The 19,683-nt window shown below is 39.6% G+C and overlaps 1 protein-coding gene and 1 pseudogene across 5 annotated transcripts in view; one reads left to right on the forward strand and one right to left on the reverse strand.

Annotated features, from left to right (window-relative positions):
• The first annotated feature begins 655 nt into the window (after positions 1 to 655).
• On the forward strand, positions 656 to 5,494 carry LOC145513851 (palmitoyl-protein thioesterase 1 pseudogene; annotated as a pseudogene).
• A 5,649-nt stretch (positions 5,495 to 11,143) lies between these two features.
• GCH1 (GTP cyclohydrolase 1) overlaps positions 11,144 to 19,683 on the reverse strand; it is a 50,794-nt gene continuing 42,254 nt past the window's right edge. For 2 of the 5 annotated variants that reach the window (XM_081509448.1, XM_081509450.1), the window contains 3 exons: positions 15,499 to 15,530; positions 14,157 to 14,241; positions 11,144 to 13,440 (listed from right to left, as the gene is read on the reverse strand). In XM_081509448.1, the coding sequence (XP_081365574.1) occupies positions 13,314 to 13,440; positions 14,157 to 14,241; positions 15,499 to 15,530 (244 nt within the window). In that variant the 3' untranslated portion in view covers positions 11,144 to 13,313. The remainder of the gene's footprint in view (positions 13,441 to 14,156; positions 14,242 to 15,498; positions 15,531 to 19,683) is intronic. The other 3 variants (XM_081509447.1, XR_014059333.1, XM_081509449.1) reach the window with 3 other exon arrangements.

Consider the following 19,683-nt stretch of genomic DNA (forward strand, 5'->3'; position numbering starts at 1 on the left):
ACATACTTTGGATTCAGAGATGACTGATAAATAAGAGCTTTCTTATTATAAACAATGCTGCAACAATACCCTTGTACACAAATGTCACTTTCATATGTATACAAATACATGTAGAGGATTAACTCCCCAAAGCAGAATTGTTGGGGCAAGGGATATATGCATTTAATGTTTATATATATATATATATATATATATATATATATATATATATATAAAGAAAGAGAGAAAGAGAGAGAGTCTTTCAGAGTCAGATCTTTGCTTATATTTCATATATGATTTCTAGATCTGAAATGTGCATGACTACATGGCTAAAATTAAATTGAATCTTCTATGCATTGTATGTGTTCATTTTTCCAGGCTAACTGAGGAATGATTTATCCTAAATTGCATTCCTGGCCCAAGTAACTCCCCATGCTATATTGATGTATTTGCTGTGGAGAGTCCCTTCTAATTCCACCTATCCCCACCTATGTTGTTTTTTACATTCCTTCTAGTCCAAATTCATCCCTATATTGTTGTTTATAATCTCCTCAATTCCAAGTTCAGCAGTGCTCTGCCTTTACGAGAAATGATAGCTTATATTAAAAGGTAGATCCCACTGATTCACTGTAGACCAGTAAGAATTCTGACCCCACAAAAGGAGCCTGCTGCAATGATGACTTGGATTATCCTGACCAACAACGAGCAGAAAGAGTAAGCTCTTTTCTCAGGGAGAGAGACTGTGAGGGCCCCTCCTCCCAGAGGTGACCTCTACTCAAAGAAAATAAAATGATTTTTCATTGAATTGTACTTAGAAAAGGTAAATATCTTTTGATTTAGATCAAATCCCTTTTAGAAATAATGTTCACAGTCTTCCAGTCTGCCCTCAGCCAGAAAACCCCATTAAGGAAAACACTATTGTCTCAAAACCATGAGAAGAGTTTCTATAAAGTTAGTATCAGCTTTGTTAAAGATAGAAGTCTGTATGCTTATTGCATTTGGCAGCTTCAGTGATTTGATTTTTGCTGACAATAATGTTTTGAAGAATTGAATATCCAAAGAAATGAAAGAACTGCCTGTCCTATATCCTCTAGGAAAGGATTTGTAATACTCTTTGAGACTCAAGTTGATAATAAATGTATTAAAAGACGGTTAAAGTCTTTTGTGTTAAATAAAGGTAGGACAGTGAAAATTTTGTTCTCCAGTAATATATTACATTTTTAGAATGATATCCAATTCTGCTAATACCTTTCCAGGAAGTAGTTTGGAATATTTATCAAGAGTCTTTTTAAAACGTGAAGGGAGGGGGTATGATTTTAATAAGACAATATGAAGATTCTCTGTGGCATTGGAACTGAATGCAGTATCGAATACAGTGGTGGGTACACCACCCCACTCATGTGATAAAATTGCATAAAACTTAATACACACATGCATGAGTACAAGTAAAAGTGGGAAAATCTGAATAAGATTGGTGAATTGTATCAATGTCAACATCTTGGTTGTGATATTATATGATAGTTTTGTTAAATTTAGCCTTGGGGGAACATATACAAGAGATATCTGCATAGTGTTTCCCACAACTGTATGTAAATCTACAATTGTTTTGATAAAATGCTCCATTTAAAACGTAAGCCTGCCAAGATAAATGAGATGCAAAGTATCCCTGGATAAAGAAAGAAATTACTTTGTGTGCTATAAAAATTTTAGCTATAAGGAACTTCCCTGGTGGTCCAGTTGCTGAGACTCTATGCACCCAATATGGGTGGCCCGGCTTTGGTCCCTGGTCAGGGAGCTAAGATTCCACATGTCACAACTGAAAAGATGTCACATGCTGCAACTGGGACCTGGCGCACCCAAATAATTAAATAAATAACATTTTTAAACATTTAGCTCCAAGGCAGAGGATGGCCACGTTGCAGGGGATGAGCAGTGAATAGCTCGTCCTAGGCTCTCCATTCTTGTCACTTGGGGGAGGGAAAGAAAGAAGGATGAGGACTTCTTTGTCCCAGTAAATTCGTACCTTGAGCCTTCTTCTCAAGAAATAGAGATACTTACTGTAGTATTATTTATAATAATAAAAAACCGGAGATAACCTGAAAGTCCATCTTTATGAAATTGATTGCTACATTATAACATTTCTACCCTGGAATGTCTTGGAACCATTTAAACAAAGCTACAAGGTAAGACACATCAGTATAAAATACAAAGTTAAGAGAGGGAAGGGCTTCCCAGGTGGTGCTAGTGGTAAAGAACCCACCTGCCAACGCATGAGATGCAAGTTTGATCCCTGTGTCAGGAAGATCCCCTGGAGGAGGGCATGGCAACTCCACTCCAGTATTCTTGCCTGGAGAATCCCAGGGACGGAGGAGCCTGGTGGGCTGCTGTCTATGGGGTCGCACCGAGTCGGACACGACTAAAACAACTTAGCAGCAGCAGCAGACAGTCACATGGGGAGAAGCAGGGAGCAAAATCTGGCAGAGTATCTGTCAAAGCGTTGCTTTAAAAAACTCTAAAAAGAAATTTCAGACAATCTGGGGAAAAGTCAATGCCGAATGGGTTGGATATTAAGTAATCATTGTAGATTTTTGTTAGGTGTAATAATGTGTGTGTATTAAGTCCTTCCTTACCCTTTATGTATTAGTGTTACATACTAAATACATACAGATAATGTCTGGGTAGATTTGCTTAAATCCAGAAGTGTCCATATATTACTTGCACAATTTAAAAACTAAGTAAAATAAAGCAAATGTTCCCAGTAGTTACCTCTGGGCTATGTAATTATGGGTACCTCTTTTTCTTTATGCTTTACTATATTTTCTATGTTTTGTATGATGAATAACTATAAAAATCAGAGTGGGGAAAGTAGGGTGTGTTTAAAAAAATCAGGCCAGAGAACTAAGTGATTTATACACAGGTAATTGCAGCCCTGATTTTATTAATCTGGAGACAGTCCCTTTTAAGGGACAATTTACCTTTAGACTTATCAGCTGAGTGGTTGCAGATGCCCTTAACCCTGGGTGGTGGAACTGATTGCTCACAAAGTGACCCACGCAGCTGTTTTCCTGCCCAAGTCGCCTGGGCATGGGCCCGGTAGCTTCGTGGTGGGTTCCACAGATCTGAATGATTGTATCTCAGGCTGGTGGTTCACATTCAAGGAAGCCCACCAGAATAACCAGGGGCAATTTTTTAAAATAACAGTTATAAATAGTGAATAAGGCCTCCAGAGTGCAGGCACATGGATTATCTAAAAGTTGCCCAGGTAATTTTGATGAACACATATGGTCAAGCATCTTTGATTTAAATAAGCAGACAGATATGTAATATATATAATATAGATATAATTTTGTGTGTGTATGACTTTGCTTACATAAGCCTTAAATATTTTTGGAAGCAGATGTAAGAAGGTGATACAAAAACAATGATTTTGGGAGTTTCTAGTGGTGGCTGGGAACAGAGAGAAACTTTTCAATGTATATCCTTTTGTGTATTTCACATTGTATGTGACTGTATTGCCTATTCAAAAAAAATAGGCCAAAAGTGAAAGAAAACCAAATTTTAAATGAACCTCTGCTTTAGACAGCTCACCAGAATCACTTTTCTTTTGCTAAAATGGTCAAAGTTCTGTAAAATGGTCACATTTGAAGGGGAGAAGTTTTCACTAAACAATTTTTTGAGAAAGCACCCAACATTGACTTTAAAAAAGCACTGGAAATTTATCATCAAAATGGATCTTACATTCTAATAGTTACGGAAAGCACTTACCACTTTCAAACCACGTAGTCTACCATCGGGAAGAACATACAGTCAGACTGGCTGGAAAAGGAAAGGTTTCTCATTGTGCAGTAATAATAAAGCATTTCATAAAATATCTGTGGTGATAGCAGTTACCTAGCTCACTCAAGGGTGAAGGTGGGAGTAAGCTTTTTCCTTAATATTCTTTTCTGCCATTTGAATTTTGTGCTAAGTACAACATATTACCAGTTTAAAATACATATGCGGTATTTTTAAAGTATGAGCATTTAAGACTGTGTGATCAGCTAGAACTACAGGTAGCCAATTCACCGCGCCCCCCCCCCCCGCCCCGCAATTTAAAGGTACTCCCAGCAGCACTTTTGAGTTCATAGGGCAAAGTCGATTGCGGACACCTTCAAAAATCTGATTCTACATATTGAGGCTGACACATTCTGTGGGTGGGAAATTCTCTTTTAGCAAATACTGCACAATAATTAAATGTGGCTAGGCCTGATCATAAAATCTAAAATTAAAAAAAAAAATCTGATTCCAATTCAAAAGAGTGGGCGCTCAGAGTTACAGAGGTCAACTGGAAAAGACTGTTCATTTACAACGGTGAGCTAGAGGTGATCTCATGGTTTAGGATCATTGGTTAACAGGATGACCAACAGATGGAGAACCAAGACAGGAACCTCCTCTCTTTAACCCAGTGGCCAGAAGGCAAGTCATTTAATTCTCCCTAAGCCCCAACTTGCTCACTGATAAAATGCAATAAATGTTCTTAACAAAGCTGCTGAGAGTGCGGTCATGTGATTGAGTCAAGATGGTGGCTCTTGGCTCGTGTTTTCCTTCCTGGGTCTTGCACTCCCCTAGTGCTAGGGCATTGTGACCCATTGGCACCACTGCCACTGATGGGTCTAAAGCGGTAAGCGGTCTCTGTAACTATCAGAATGTAAGATGCATTATGATCATTATTTCTGGCATGGAATGGGAGACAGCTGTTGTAATCCCCTAAGAATGGGTGATATTTTAAAAAATGGTCGAGATGAAAATACCTGAAATGTATGTCTTATCTTTAAGGATTGGAAAGACGCTGATAGAGGATGTGGTGAACAGATTTTTTTTTGAATCTCAGCTCCCAAGTAACAACAGTTTTCCAGATTCTTGTTAAAGATCCTAGGTTTCAGCAAGGCTACAATGCTATGGGATTCTCCCAGGGAGGCCAATTTCTACAGGCAGTGGCTCAGAGATGCCCATCACCTCCCATGAGCAATCTCATCTGAGTTGGGGGACAACATCAAGGTGTTTTTAGACTTCCTCCATGCCTGGGAAAGAGCTCTCACATCTATGACTTGATCAGAAAAACACTGGATGTTGGGCTTACAAACAAAGCTATATGAGCACGCCTGGTGCAAGCAGAATACTGGCACCCCATAAAGCACATAAACCACAACCACAGCATCTTCTGGGCAGATATTAATCAGAGTGAGGTGTCAGTGAGTCCTACAAGAAAAACATGATGGCCCTGAAGAAGTCTGTGATGGTGATATTCCTCAGTGATTCCACTGTGGACCCCCTGGATTCCGAGGAGTTTGGATTTTACAGAAGTGGCCAAGCCAAGAAAACCATCCCCTCACAGGAGAGCACCCTGTATACAGAGGACTGCCTGGGGCTAAAGGCAATGGAAGATACCGGACAGCTGGTGTTCCTGGCTCTAGAAGACCATCCCCAACTGTCTGAAGAATGGTTTTATGCCCACATTATACCCTTCCTTGAGTGAAACCCTCATAGTCTGCACCAGAGTTCAGGGAACCCCTCACATTTCCAAACCAGTTTCCTCCATGCCCAAGCCTGAGCTCAGGTCCAGCTAGCAATTAGTCCTCTCTAGTCACCATCTAACATGCCTGTCTGGAAAGATCCAAGATATGAATCTTATCCTTTGTCTCATCCTATCAGCATATGGTTGTTTGAAATCTGGAAGATTTCTCTTCCATCCTCAAAAAAAGCTAAAATACAGGAGACGTAAATTATCAGTTCTCAGGGTTTGGGGTTTCACCTTGATTTTAACATTCTCTTTTACAGTGTTTGTGGGTTGGCCAAAATTTTCCTTCAGTTATAAATAAATATAAAAGACACATTTTTCATTTTCACCAAGAACTTTATTGAACAATATACTCACGATTTTGTTCTACTACCTTCTGCCATTTTTCAAGCAACTTCATAATTCAATCTTCCCAACACTTTTTGTCTTTTTGAGCAAAGAACAGTTTCAGGTGTCTTTTACAGTCCTCTAGGGAATTGGAATTTTTTTCCGTTAACAGAATTTTGTAAAGACTGAAATAAATGGAAATCTGAAGGTGCAATGTCTGGCAAACAGGTGGATGAATCCGAACTTCCCAGCCCGGTTGTAACAAAGCTTGGTCATCAAAGAAACATGTGATCTCGCACTACTCTGATGAAATATTATGCGTTTTCTGTTTACTAATTCCAGACGCTTTTTGTCGAGTGCTGCTTTCAGTTGGTCTACTTTGGAGCAGTACTTGCTGGAATTTATCATTTGGTTCTCCAGAAGGAGCTTATAATAGAGGACCCCCAATCCCACCATCTACACATCATGAAGACCTGCCTTTCGTGTGGTGGTTCATTTCAATTGCCCCATGATCTCTTCCATTCCATATTATTGTACTGTATCCAATTTTCATCGTCCGTTACAACATGTTTTAAAAATGAAATGTTTTCTTTATGTTTAAATGGAGAATCACGTGTGGAAATATGGTCAAGAAGGTCCCACCCCACTCCTGCTTAACTTACATGGAACCCAAACATCAAAGTGATTAGCATAATCAAGCTGATGCAAAAGATTTTCAACGCCTGATTTGGATATTTTGAATTTGTCGGCTATCTCCCACGTGTTATAATGTTGATTTTCTCAATTAATGTCTCAATTTGATCGCTATCAACTTCAACTGGTCTACCCAGCCATGGAGCATCATCCAGTGGGAAATCTCCAGCAGGCAGTTTCAGAAGCTTCACAAACCACTTTTGACACTTTCAATCAGTCACAACCCCTTTTGCATACACTGCCCATATCTTTTTTTGTGTGTTTCAGTAGTGTTTTTACCTTTCTTGAAACCTTTCTTGAAATAATAAAGCGTAATATGCCAAAAATGTTGCTTTTTTCTTCCATCTTCAATATTTAAATGGCTACACAAAAATTCAGCAATTTTGGGTTGTTTTTTTTTTTTTAATGCACAGCTGTATGACAGCTGTCACAGTACAATCTAACAGAATTGTTTCAAATGAAGTTAAAGGCAATTAAGTGCTACTAGTACCAGTCAATCCTAAAGGAAATTAGTCCTGAATATTCATTGGAAGGACTGATGCTGAAGCTGAAACTCCAGTACTTTGGCCACATGATGCGAAGAACTGACTCATTTGAAAAGACCCTGATGCTGGGAAAGATTGAAGGCAGGAGGAGAAGAAGATGACAGAGGATGAGATGGTTGAATGGCATCATCAACACGATGGACATGAGTTTGAGTAAGCTCCGGGAGTTGGTGATGGATAGGGAAGCCTGGAGTGCTGCAGTCCATGGGGTCACAAAGAGTCAGATATGACTGAGTGACTGAACTGAGTGCCAGCTTACAGGAAAAACTGAACAAACTTTTTGCCCAAACCAATAGCTAAAGGTTCACGAGAATTCATTGTTGACCTATTGATATTTTAAGTACATGAAATATTTTTAATGTTCTAATTATCTTCTAGATATTAAATTTATATGAGAATTCTGCTAAAATGATCAAGCATTGACATAAGAAGTCACCCTCAGCCCTCTTGTTAGGAGGTGATTTTGACAACTGTTTAGCAAGAGAAAGTCAGATAAGATTTTGGATGAGAACTTCAAGCTCACGTGCTTCTTGCTCACAGATGAGTCAGCTTTCAGAAGGACCTAGAAATGAGAAGTTTTGCCCTGAGATTAGATATGCTTAAAGTTACTTTCCAGATGACCACTGTGAAATAATTACATGGTCCCTGGTTGTTTTAAACTGATTTTTACTTACTAGCGTTTCTGTTTCTCATTCAGTTTACCCTTAGATTTTACAAGTGACATTGCCCTACAAAAAGAAAAGTCTCCATAACGAAATATACCAGTCAAGATCAAACATGACTTTAAAGATTAGTGTCATCACACGAGTGACATGAGAAACCTCCAAAAAGACAAGTATCTTTGTCTATTCGTTTGGCACATTTTCAAACATGAGAAGATTCAGGAAAAAAGAGGAGAAACTCATTCTAAAATCAGGATAAAATCAACAAAACCTAAGTATGACAGCCTCAGAGGAAGTTTTGATACACACCCTGGCATTTCATCACACCTCTCCCTCAACACAGCCTTCTCAGCACGGATCAACAGCCAAACCACAGCTCTCTGGGCAGCATGGTCAGTTCCCAAAGTTCAAGGATTTCTCAAAAGGTCAGAGTTGTGGACATATTGCTCAAACCAAACAGGAGAATGTGAAATAAGAGGAAAAGCAGATGGACGCATTAGGGCCTTGCACTGCATGTGCTAGGAGTCATCCCAACAGGATTTGTAAGCAAGTCATAACTACACCATTATGGAGAGCATTAAAAGAAGCTGCTTAAACCTAAGACTGGCTGTGGCACTCACTTCCCTCCAGTCAGCCAGAGCCTGGTATTCATGCTCAGAGGGCCATGGGAATGAAAGTAATTGAAGTCAGGCACACAAACACTCCAATTGGCCCATCTAAAACCTTGGAATTCCCCAGGATCAGGCCAGCAAAGTGATGTCCAGATTTGTGGGATTCACCATTTCCAGTCCTCCAATAACACTTTCTCCTTAACTCAAATCTTGAAAGCCAGGGAAACCACCATGATGAAGCCAAGGAAGTCATGCCGTAGATGTTTTAAAACTGAAGCCTGTCCAGAAAGGACAGACCCTCCCAAAAAAGGAGGAGTGAACTCTCTTCCATACCTGGGAGGATGACTCTGAGCTACAAAACAAAGGAGCGCTGTGTCCCAGGTGAAGGCTGAGCAGGACCAAACTGGGGGGCGGGGGCGGGGCGGCCTGCCTCAGGAGTAGGAGCACAGGTCATGGAGGAGTGCTGTGGAAGAAAATAACCCTTCTCTTACTCTCAGCTGAAGTTTCCCTTGGTTGGACAGCCATAGACATTCCAGCATTTAACATTTCTTGGGGGTAAACATAGGGCTTCTCAAGAGCAAATGACCAAATAAATAGTAAAAGAGAATATGGAAGAAAGGGAACAAGAGTGAATCTACAGCTTTAAAAAGGCTGTGAAAACACACCAACCAAAAAAATAATCTAAAGAGGAAATAAAGAAAATAATTCCATTACCAAGAATAAAATCTTGGAACATGAATGATTTTTAGGGCAGTGAAACTACTCTGTATGATACTATAACGGTGACTACATATTATTATACATTTGTCTAAACCCATAGAATGTACAACACCAAGAGTGGAACCTAATGTAAACGATGGACTTTGAGAGACTATGATGTATTGGTATAGGTTCATCAGTTGCAACAAATGTACCACTGTGGCGGGGGATGTTGATAAGGGGAAGCTGTACATGAGTAGGGCAGAAGATATATGGGAGTGTGATTGCTGGATTACATGGTAACTCTATTCTTAGTTTTTTGAGGAACTTCCATATTGTTCTCCATAGTGGCTGAACCAATTTACATTCCCACCAACAATGTACAAGGGTTCCTTTTTCTCCACACCATCTCTAGCATTTATTACTTGTAGATTTTTGGTGATGGCCATTCTGATTGGTGTTAGCTGATACAGTATTGTGGTTTTGACCTGCATTTTTCTAATAATTAGCAATATTGAGCATTTTTTCATATGCCTGTTGGTCAACTGTATGTCTTTTGGAAAAGTGTCTATTCAGGTCTTCTGCCTATTTTTTGCTTTTATATATATATATATATATATATATTGAGCTGTATTTGGTGCTTGGATATTTTGGAAATTAATCCCTTTTCAGTCACATGGTTTGCAAATATTTTCTCTCATTCCATAGGTTGTCTTTTCATGTTGTTTATGGCTTCCTTTGCTGTGTAAAAGCTTTTAAGTTTAATCACATCCCATTTGTTCATTTATACTTTTATTTCTATTACTCCAGAAGATGGATCCAAAAAAATATTGCTGCAATTTGTGTCATAAAGTATTCTGCCTATGTTTTCCTCTAGGAGTTTGATAATATCTGGTCTCTAGTCCATTTCAAGTTTATTTTTGTGTATGGTGTTAGAGAATGGTTTAATTTTATTCTTTTATTTATAGCTGTTCAATTTTCCCAGCACCACTTACTGAAGGACTGTCTTCTCTGCTGTATATTGTTGCCTTTTTTGTCATACATTGGCCATAAGTGCAAGGGTTTCTTTCTTGGCTCTATTTTGTTTCACTGATCTGTTTCAGTTTTTGCCCAGTACTGTACTGTTTTGATTGCTGTAGCTTTGTAGTATAGTCCAGAGTCAGAAGGCATAATTTCTCCAGCTCTGTTCTTTCAACCAATTCAATCTTTAGTGAAAAAAACTCAGAAGCAGCAACTTGGGCTTATTGGGCAGCTCATTGTTTTATTGACAGCTCTGAGTTGTGGTTTTCAGGAATGTTTCAGGAATTCCCTAGTGGTCCAGTGAATAGGACTCTGCACTTTCACTGCCAAGGATGTGGATTGGATCCATGGTAGGTAAACTAAGGTCCCACAAACTGTGTGGCACAGCCAAAAAAAAAAAAAAAGGAATGTTTTGTGCTTTCCTAGCTTAGTTTAAAGCACAATCTATAGGCTATCAGATCCTTCCAGGAGAAGCAGGCCACTACAGTGGCCCCAGCACCTGGACAGGCTGACAATCAGTGAGGGCTGGGGCCTCTGCCTCGTTGGAGTGGGGAATGGGAAGACTGCCCAAGAGATGGATTGATGAGGTCACCAGGCATGGACAGAAAAGAGGCAGCAAAACCTTTCCTCCTACTTGGAAGTTTCCAGGCAGGCTCTTCCCTATGAAAGAGAGAGAAACTCTTCTATTCCCTGCACTGCCCAGTTCCCTGTCTCAGCCAGCTCTTCCCTCCTCAGCCGCTCCACACAGAAAGCAGTGCCAGTTCTCAGGAGCTGCAGTTACCCAAAGTTAGGCTTAGAACAGGGACACGAGGGTCATTCAGATTCCTTACTCTTACCCTAGATCTCCCCTTCCCATTACTGCAGGAGGGTGAGGAAAGTAATAGCCAAAGGGAGACAAAGAGCCGGGGGTAAATTTATGTTCTAGGATTTATAGTCTAATAGCTTGGTGGCTTAGAGAAGCCATTATGAAGGGTATCTTTGCTAAAACAGAATGCAATAAAAATAATTGAGTTTATCGATATATTATACCAGTGGTTCAAAAAGAAACTATTTTCACAAGAACAAAGTCATAACACTTTAATAATTTAAATAAAACCAACTTCAGGAACAATATACACCATACATAAAAGTTGAACAATTAAATTGAACAGTTTATTTAAATGCATAAAACTCTTAAAAACTCCCAAAATGAACTCAAGGCCACGGATATGAAAAGGTAATTTTGAATAACTTACAGACCAGAGTAAAACAGACAAGGTAGTTATTCTGCATTTACTAATACTCTAGACCGATACCATGGATATTTTAAACTTTTATGAGAACACTTCTAGGGAATCTTAAAGAATTAAAAAGGAATACAATTGATCTCAGGAAGATGAATTAACAGCTAACAATTTCTTTGGTCCTCCAAGTCACAGCTGTAAAAACTTTAAAATACTAAGCATGAGATGAATGTTAATTCTATCTCTGTCTAAATGTTAAGCAGGATAATGTCTATATCAGGTTAGATTTTAAAAGGAACTCAGAATCAACCACTAAACTACTTTAGAAACTCCAAATACAGAGAAAATAAAGGAACTAGAAATAGGGAAGAGTTAAAATTGAAAAACAAAAACAAAAAACCACCTCTGCCATCTTGCCCTTGCATAAGCCAAAGAGCATCAGAGTGGCAGAGACAGGACTACCAGAGTTACAGCAAGTATGCAGTCAATCCTTGTTAAGGTAACAGGATAAATTTGAAGAGCACAGTGTCAGCCTTCTCCACGTCAGAGACTTCTCCATGGAATAATTGTGTTTGTTTTTGCAGAGAGTTGGGGGTTTTAGTTGTTGTTGTTCATTTCAATTTGGCCCACACTGCCCCAGTGGAGGAAATTTTAAGATAATCATTAATAAGGCAGCAGCTTCCTGGACTAAAACACCCATCCCACTTGAACAGTCACACCAAAGATAAGATCCACTTGGACCACATGGGAAACTAGTATACCAGCTTCCAGTATTTTACACTCATTCCAGAAAATGATGGTGCATTTTCACAGACACCAATAAAACCTCTTTCATTAGACATGGGACAGAGCTCAAAACAGTTCACAGTGCAATCTGCATTCCCTCATGTTCACGGAAGCTATGGTTCTGCAAACCTGAAAATGATGGACACTTCCAAAAGTTTCTGTAAATACTTAGAAAAATATTTGATAGGTTAAAAAAAAATTTTTTTTGAGGCATCTACAAGGAACTCACAAAGTAAGCTCCCAAGAAAAATGAAAAGGCAGAACTGTGAGAACTAGTTATTCGCAATGTCAGGACTATCTTATAAAATAATGGCTTTTTTTAAAAAAAAGGCAAAGGTATCTACACTCTAAATGGTGTGATATTCTCTTCAAGGCACAGAGAGTTAAATGTCTAAATCCCTGTATATTGACATGAGAATATACTCGTAAACAACTCCAGGAACTAATTTCCTGTACTTAAATTTTAAAAAGAATAGAGGGTACAAATTGCCTTTTTAACTCACAGTGAAATTAAGATACATAGATATTCCTCTACCTTCCCTTGGTGACATATGTTACAACTGGATAGTTTAAAATATATATAAAAATAAAGTGTCATTGGTGGTTAAATAATCATGATTAAAGTGGAGCCTTTTGGATTTTGAATTTGCTGAGCAATGCTGCACACTGTACATAAATTATTTCAAGCACAACACCATTTTTGTTTGGAGAGGGTAAAATAAACACATTGACCATAATTTTCTCCCATTCCCAACATTCCTGTGCTTCTGAATCAAATTACCATACTCTGAACAAAACACATGAATCCTTCTCCCTTCCCAGCACCCTCAGGTTACCTGAAAGGCAGTGATTTTATACAAGTAACTTACACTATCCTGGAGAAGGGAATGGCTACCCACTCCAGTATTCTTGCCTGGAGAATTCCAGCGACAGAGGAGCCTGGTGGGCTATAGTCCATGGGGTTGCAACTTACACTATTGGCAGTTTTCTTGAATGTTGCCACTAAAAGGTGGCAAGAAGAAAGTACAGGGCTTACCCCTTTATTAATTACTTTTATTTGACTTGCTATAAATAATTATTAAATATAATTAATGATAAAGATGAGAGTTCACATCTGTAACAACTGGAAGTGGAATGTACAAACAATTAAGACCAGACAAAACAATGCTTCTAGCTGCACGATCTGTAAACCACGTGGCACAAGCTGAGGCTCAGCTCTTGATGAGGGTCAGAAACTCTTCCCGGGTCTTCGGGTCCTCCCGGAACACCCCCAACATTGTGCTGGTCACGGTTCTGCTGTTCATTTTCTGCACTCCTCGCATTACCATACACATGTGTCTACGAAACAAGGCAACAAAGGTAGTCTCATGGAGTAGACAGTTGCTGGTTTGGTTTTTAAATAAAAGCAGCCCAAGAGATTAAATCACAGTTATCAAGTATGTCAAAATGTCACTTCTTAGATAAATTTGGTCTAAAACATTTTTTTAAGTTCCTAAGCCTTATAGCTATTATTTTTAGCAATGGTTGAGTCCTTAAGGCATCCAGTCAGAGGAGGAAAAGTGGAATTTTCTTCCTGGGTGAAACTAATACAAAGGTTTACAGAGATACAAAACTTCTAGAGAAAAAGAAATTCAGAGTTCTCACTTGATCCATCTTCAGGACCAAGTCAGCACTTAGCTAGCCTAGGTATTCAGAGCAATACTGAGGCACACCAGTCTCATCAAGCGGGATCCAGAGAATGGTGGCCAAGGTGGGTGAAGTTAGCCAGCAATGCACAAAGAATGGGTGAAAACTGCCCACAAGATGTACATAATTCTCAAAATTCATTCTAACTTAAAGAAGTGTCTTCAGTTGCCCTTTTTACCTGTTTTTAGGTACAACTCTATTTTTTAAATGTGGGACAATATATTCGGAAAACTCTGCTCAGAGAATCAAAGAGTTAAAGAAATCATTAGCTGTTACTGTTGTGTACATTCACTACACCTAAGCCTATGACTCCCTACACCTCCAACTCCCAAAACCACTATGACATTATTAAATGCAAACAGACTTACGTTGCTTCAACCACGACCCCCACTCCAGCAGGTTGCAAGGCCTCTGTGATTGCTACAGCAATTTGCTTCGTAAGGCGCTCCTGAACTGTGGATGTGACAAGGAGCTCAGTTTAAGAGTCTGACACAAACAGACAGCTGGAAGCTTTTGCTGTTTCTAGAATATTTGAAATCTTAAAAAGCAACACTTTGGTGAGGTTGAAGAGCCACCACTTTTCACCAATTTGCTTGCTCTGCCGCCCAGGCCACAGGATGTCCCTCTTCAATTCCCTCACCTGCAGTACAGGTGCCAAAGGGAACTGAGGAAGCCCTGGTGCCCTCCAGCGCCACTGGAGGGAATAGATTAGAATGACGACTGTCTCTTACGTGTGCAGAAAGACCAACCGAATATTGACAACCAGCACCCCATGGATGGAGACTAAAATAAATGAATACATAGCTTGCAACAGGATTAACAAAGGGGCTATAGTCCAATTATTAAATTGCTCTCAGAGCCATGTTGACAACCAGTGATTTAACCTAAATTTTCCTGTGCTGAATAAACAATATCTTTGAAAACATAAGTGTTCACTGAAGCACTGCATTTATTTGAAAACTGATAAAATCCCCAAATATCAGAGCAGGAATTGGTTAAATCAAGCCACAGCATAGCTGTACAATGGAATGCTGAACAGTCAGCAAAATAAAAAACATGGTTGTGTGTATGTGAAAAAAAAAAGTTAAAGATTTGGTAAGGGGAAAAAGGGTGAAGCCTGTTTTCAAATACTATAATAAAAGTAAGTTGATTTTTTAAATGTTGGTATATGCAATAAAATATGAAAGTGAAAAGTGTTAGTCACTCAGTCTTGTCTGACTCTTCACGACCCCATGGACTGTAGCCTATCAGGCTCCTCTGTCCATGGGATTGTTCAGACAAGAATACTGGAGTGGGTTGCTATTTCCTTCTCCAGGGGATCTTCCCGATCCAGGAACTGAACCCAGGTCTCCTCCATTACAGGCAGATTCTTTACCACCTGAGCCATTAGGGAAGGTGGAATCTGCAAATACAATGATTTTTTCTGGAAGCTTGAAATATAGTAGACTTTCTGTTTTATATTCCCAACAAGGTTTTTTTCACTCTTTTATTTATTGTGTGCCATGCCATGCAGCTTGAGGGCATCTTAGTTCTCTCATTAGGGATTGAACCCAGGTCACCCCAGTGAAAGCACCGAGTCCTAACCATTAGACCACCAGGGAATTCCCTTAATTTTTATAAGATGTATATATTACACTTGCAGTAAGAACAAAAAATACTTTTCCCTTAATAAAAAATGGATTTCTGTAAATAAAATAGTTTAAAAGTTACCTTGCAATCTTCTACTGTAGATTTCTACAATCCTAGAAAAGAAAGAATTGTTTTAATTATAAACTGAAGTGAAACTGGAAGCCTTCCCCATAAGTCTAAAGAATAATTGCTTTATTGAAGTAATTGTAGGGTGTGGGCAATGGATAAATGCTTAGAGGAGAAGGTACCAGCAAATGAGAAGAGGGAGGTCTGAAGGAGACCACCAGCCACGACAGAGTGGTGCTTCCCTAAGTCTGCAAAGAATGAAGTGTAAACATTCATTGGGGAGAAACAACAATTAGAGGTGAGTAATTTTCAAGCTCCCAAATCATCAATTTTAGACCATGTCTCAAGTGTTCTAATTAATCATATTGTTTAATCAGAGCTTAAAGCTCAAGCTAAAATAAAGACTATTTGTTAATTAATAGCAGACCAACGTCAACTATGTACCAACTAAACCTATTAGGATAATCAGATTAGAGCTAACCGGACTTCTTCTTCAGACATCTCTTTATAATACCTAGTGAAAGTGAAGTCACTCAGTCGTGTCTGACTCTTTGTGACCCCATGGACTGTAGCCTACCAGGCTCCTCTGTCCATAGGATTTTCCAGGCAAGAGTACTGGAGTGGGTTGCCATTTCCTTCTCCAGGAGATCTTCCTGGCCCAGGGACTGAACCCAGGTCTGCCCACATTGTAGGCAGACACTTTACCGTCTGAGCCACCAGAGAAGTCTAACAGTAATCCCCCGATAGGAGCCTCTGATCTCAGCTTATAAACAGTCTGTCCAGTGATGCATTTCCCCTTTCAACACCTTTTCTTCTGGCTGTAAAACATGGAGATAGTCACAGAATTACACATTTGAGGATTGCAATTCATGTGAAGGAACTTTTCTCTATAATTTGGCCTTTTAGTCATGAATTTGGACTCAATTTAAGGATCAGCTCACCTACAAGGTGTGTTACAGCCCTTTTCCCCACTATGCCATTCAGACAGAACTGACGACTTGCTTCTTTATTACTTGTGACAGGCAATGAAGGCAGTCACAGGTAGGCCGCCAAGTCTAACAGGAACGCCTCTTACCTTTCTCTGCCACCCACGGAGCCTACCTGTTGCTGGTTGACTGTGGCTACCGTGCTGAAAGAGCGTCATTTGTTATTGACTGTCTACTGTATGTGTATGCGAGTTTGTGGCAAACAGAGGTCTTATACCCACAGTTTGTAAGTTCTTATTCTTAGTTTATTCTTTTTCAAGTAAGAAATAGATATTGAATCCCTGTCTTCTCAGCATTAAAGATAATCATATAGTGTATTGTCAGGCCATTCAAGATGGCTGCAGTCTTGCTTTCTGGACATCTGCTCAATAAGGCCCTGCTTCTCTCACATGACTATCCAATTCTGTTAATTACAGAGCTTAATCAGTAACTGCCTCTGTGCTTGTCCAACGCCCAGTCGCTGGTTTCCCTGGTAACTGATGAGCCAACCTGACGTCAATTCCCTCTATAAATGGTAGCCTCCTTCCCCCGAGTAGCTAAGGTGGCTGCTGTGCACAATGAGGTGCTGTTCCAGGACCTTGCTTTGAACTCGTAAGGATCCTCTGTGCACCAAACTGTTGATATCTCTGTTGCTGTTTTGGGGCTTCTTCTTCAGTCTTGAGGCTGGGCAATCACAAGGCTTGCAGGCCTGCAGTGTGCAGCCCAACAACTGCCAAGCTAGCCAAGGCCGAGGAAACTGCCACAAATGCAGAGATATCAGGGAATGGGGGTGGGGAATGCAAAGTTTTGGGGGAATCCTGAGGTGGCCATCCATGAGCAATGTGGGACCCTGTGGCCGCTGACCACCATGAGAGATGCCTGCTTTATATTTCCCCCAATGAGTAAAATGTTGATACACCTTATATCATATGTTATATCAAGATATAGTATAAGTATGCCGTACCAAGATATCATTACAATCTAGTTTACCATATTACTGGAATCAACAGTTTTCAATTTTAATCTAAACTATTTTTGTATTCTTAAAGTAAAGCTCCTTGGATGATAAAAGTTTTTGGATAGTTAGGATTTTTACGACTACACTCATAATTGAGATTAGTCTTTAATTAAACAGCTTTGTCAGGCTTTGTTATCAGGCACAGGCAGCTTCATCTAATACAGCTTTTTAGGTTTTTTCACGTTCTTGAATTACTAACATGCAAGTCAGTGGTTACTCAAAAGTTTGAAAAAATGCCTACTACACTAACTAGGATTAGCCCCTTTCCTGCCACCCCTCCTCCAACATTAATTTTACTTTTCCTAATGGTTACTAGCTTATCTAGGTTTTCTAATGCTTGGCTCATTCCCATCCATCTTTTTCTTTAATCTTTAAGTTCTTAAGAAATTTTTAAAGAATATGTTTGGTTATATAACCTCTCATTTCCAGATAAAATTATTAGACTTGTAAGAAAATGTGATAGATCATGCTTTCAGTTTGTCACCATTGAGTAAGATGCTGGTTGTGGGTTTGTCATATATAGCTTTTACTATACAAGGCAATGAGGTATATTGCCTTTATACTCTGAGTTTTTATCATGAGTGGATATGGAATTTTGTCAAATGCTTTTCTACATCTATTGAGATGATATGGTATATCCTTTAGGGCTTCCCTGATAGCTCAGTTGGTAAAGAATCCACCTGCAATGCAGGAGACCCCAGTTCGATTCGTAGGTCGGGAAGATCCCCTGGAGAAGGGATAGGCTACCCACTCCAGTATTCCTGGGCTTCCCTGTGGCTGAGCGGGTAAAGAATCTGCCTGCAATGCAGGAGACCTGAGTTTGACCCCTGGGTTGGGAAGATCCCCTGGAGAAGGGAAAGGTTACCCACTCCAGTATATCCTTTTGTCCATATCAAAAGTTGGGAGGTAATTAGTGTTCCTACTCCTTCAGGTTTGTCAGTTGCTCTATGCATTTCAGCCAGTTCATGTTTTGTTTTGAACCCATTTGATGAAGATTCATAACTACTTTTAATTTTTTGTTTGTTTTTTAATTTTTTTTTTTTTTGGCCAAGCCACACAGCATGTGGAATCCTAGTTCCCCAACTAAGGATCAAACCCATGTCCCCTGCATTAGAAGCACAGAGTCTGAACCACTGGACCACCAGAAAAGTCCTCATTACCACTTTTATTATACAACCTTCTCAAAATAAGAGGACCCCCTTTATCCGCTCTGACAAATTTTGCCTTAATTTTAATTAGCACTTTATTTTTTTAAAGGGGGGATAGGGTTGGATGCTACATTTAATACAACGAACCAGGTGGCTCAGTGGAAAAAAACCCACCTACCAATGCAGGAAATGTGAGCTTGATCCCTGGGTTGGGAAGATCCCCTGGAGAAAGGAAAGGCAACCCACTCTAGTATTCTTGCTGGAGAGTCCATGGACAGAAGAGCCTGGCAGGCTACCAGACCATGGAGTTGCAAAACAGTCGGACATGACTGAGCATGCACACACTTAGTGGTCTTATGACATCTGTGCTAGGTACTCTGTTTTATACTTTCTCTCTGCATTACAATATAATATATTATATATAATAATACATATAATATAATAACTCTGTATTATACTTTCTCTCCTTCTCCTCCTCTGGAAACTGGGAAAGTAATCCGGTGATACTTTTACAGGAAGAACCCATGGATGGTATAATTTAACCTTTGCAAATCTTAGAAGTGTTTCTGATGCCTTCATATAATTTGACTTGACAAGCTAGACTTGATACCAGGCTGCAAATTCTCAAGTGTGGCTAGAGAAAAAATCAAAAACAACAGCAAGAAATAGAGCCAGGTCATGGGGGGACTTAGCTAAAGTAAGAAGCTTGAACTTTATTAAGAGCTATAGAGCTATGAAAGGGCAGCACCGTCAAACCCACGCTTGAGAAAGAACATCCCAGCAGCACATGAGAGCGGAGCTGAGGATCCTAAGAGATGTGAGGACAGGAGTTAGGAATTTGACACATAATCCAGGAGGAACATCAAGGTCCCAAGAGTGGCAGTAAGGAGAGCCAGCAAGCAGCATGGTGATGCAAGGGAAGCGGGGGTGGTATAGGAGGTCAGTGAGCATACAACAGCAAGAGAGGCATTCCTCCTCACTCCTCACCCCAAAATACATAGAGCAAAGATCTACATATAAAAATAAGGTCATAAAAATAATCCCCCAAAACATGAATTTATGACTATGC

The sequence above is a fragment of the Giraffa tippelskirchi genome, chromosome 7 (assembly GCF_054371585.1).
Source record: "Giraffa tippelskirchi isolate mGirTip1 chromosome 7, T2T-mGirTip1v1.2.pri, whole genome shotgun sequence".
Lineage (NCBI taxonomy): Eukaryota > Metazoa > Chordata > Mammalia > Artiodactyla > Giraffidae > Giraffa > Giraffa tippelskirchi.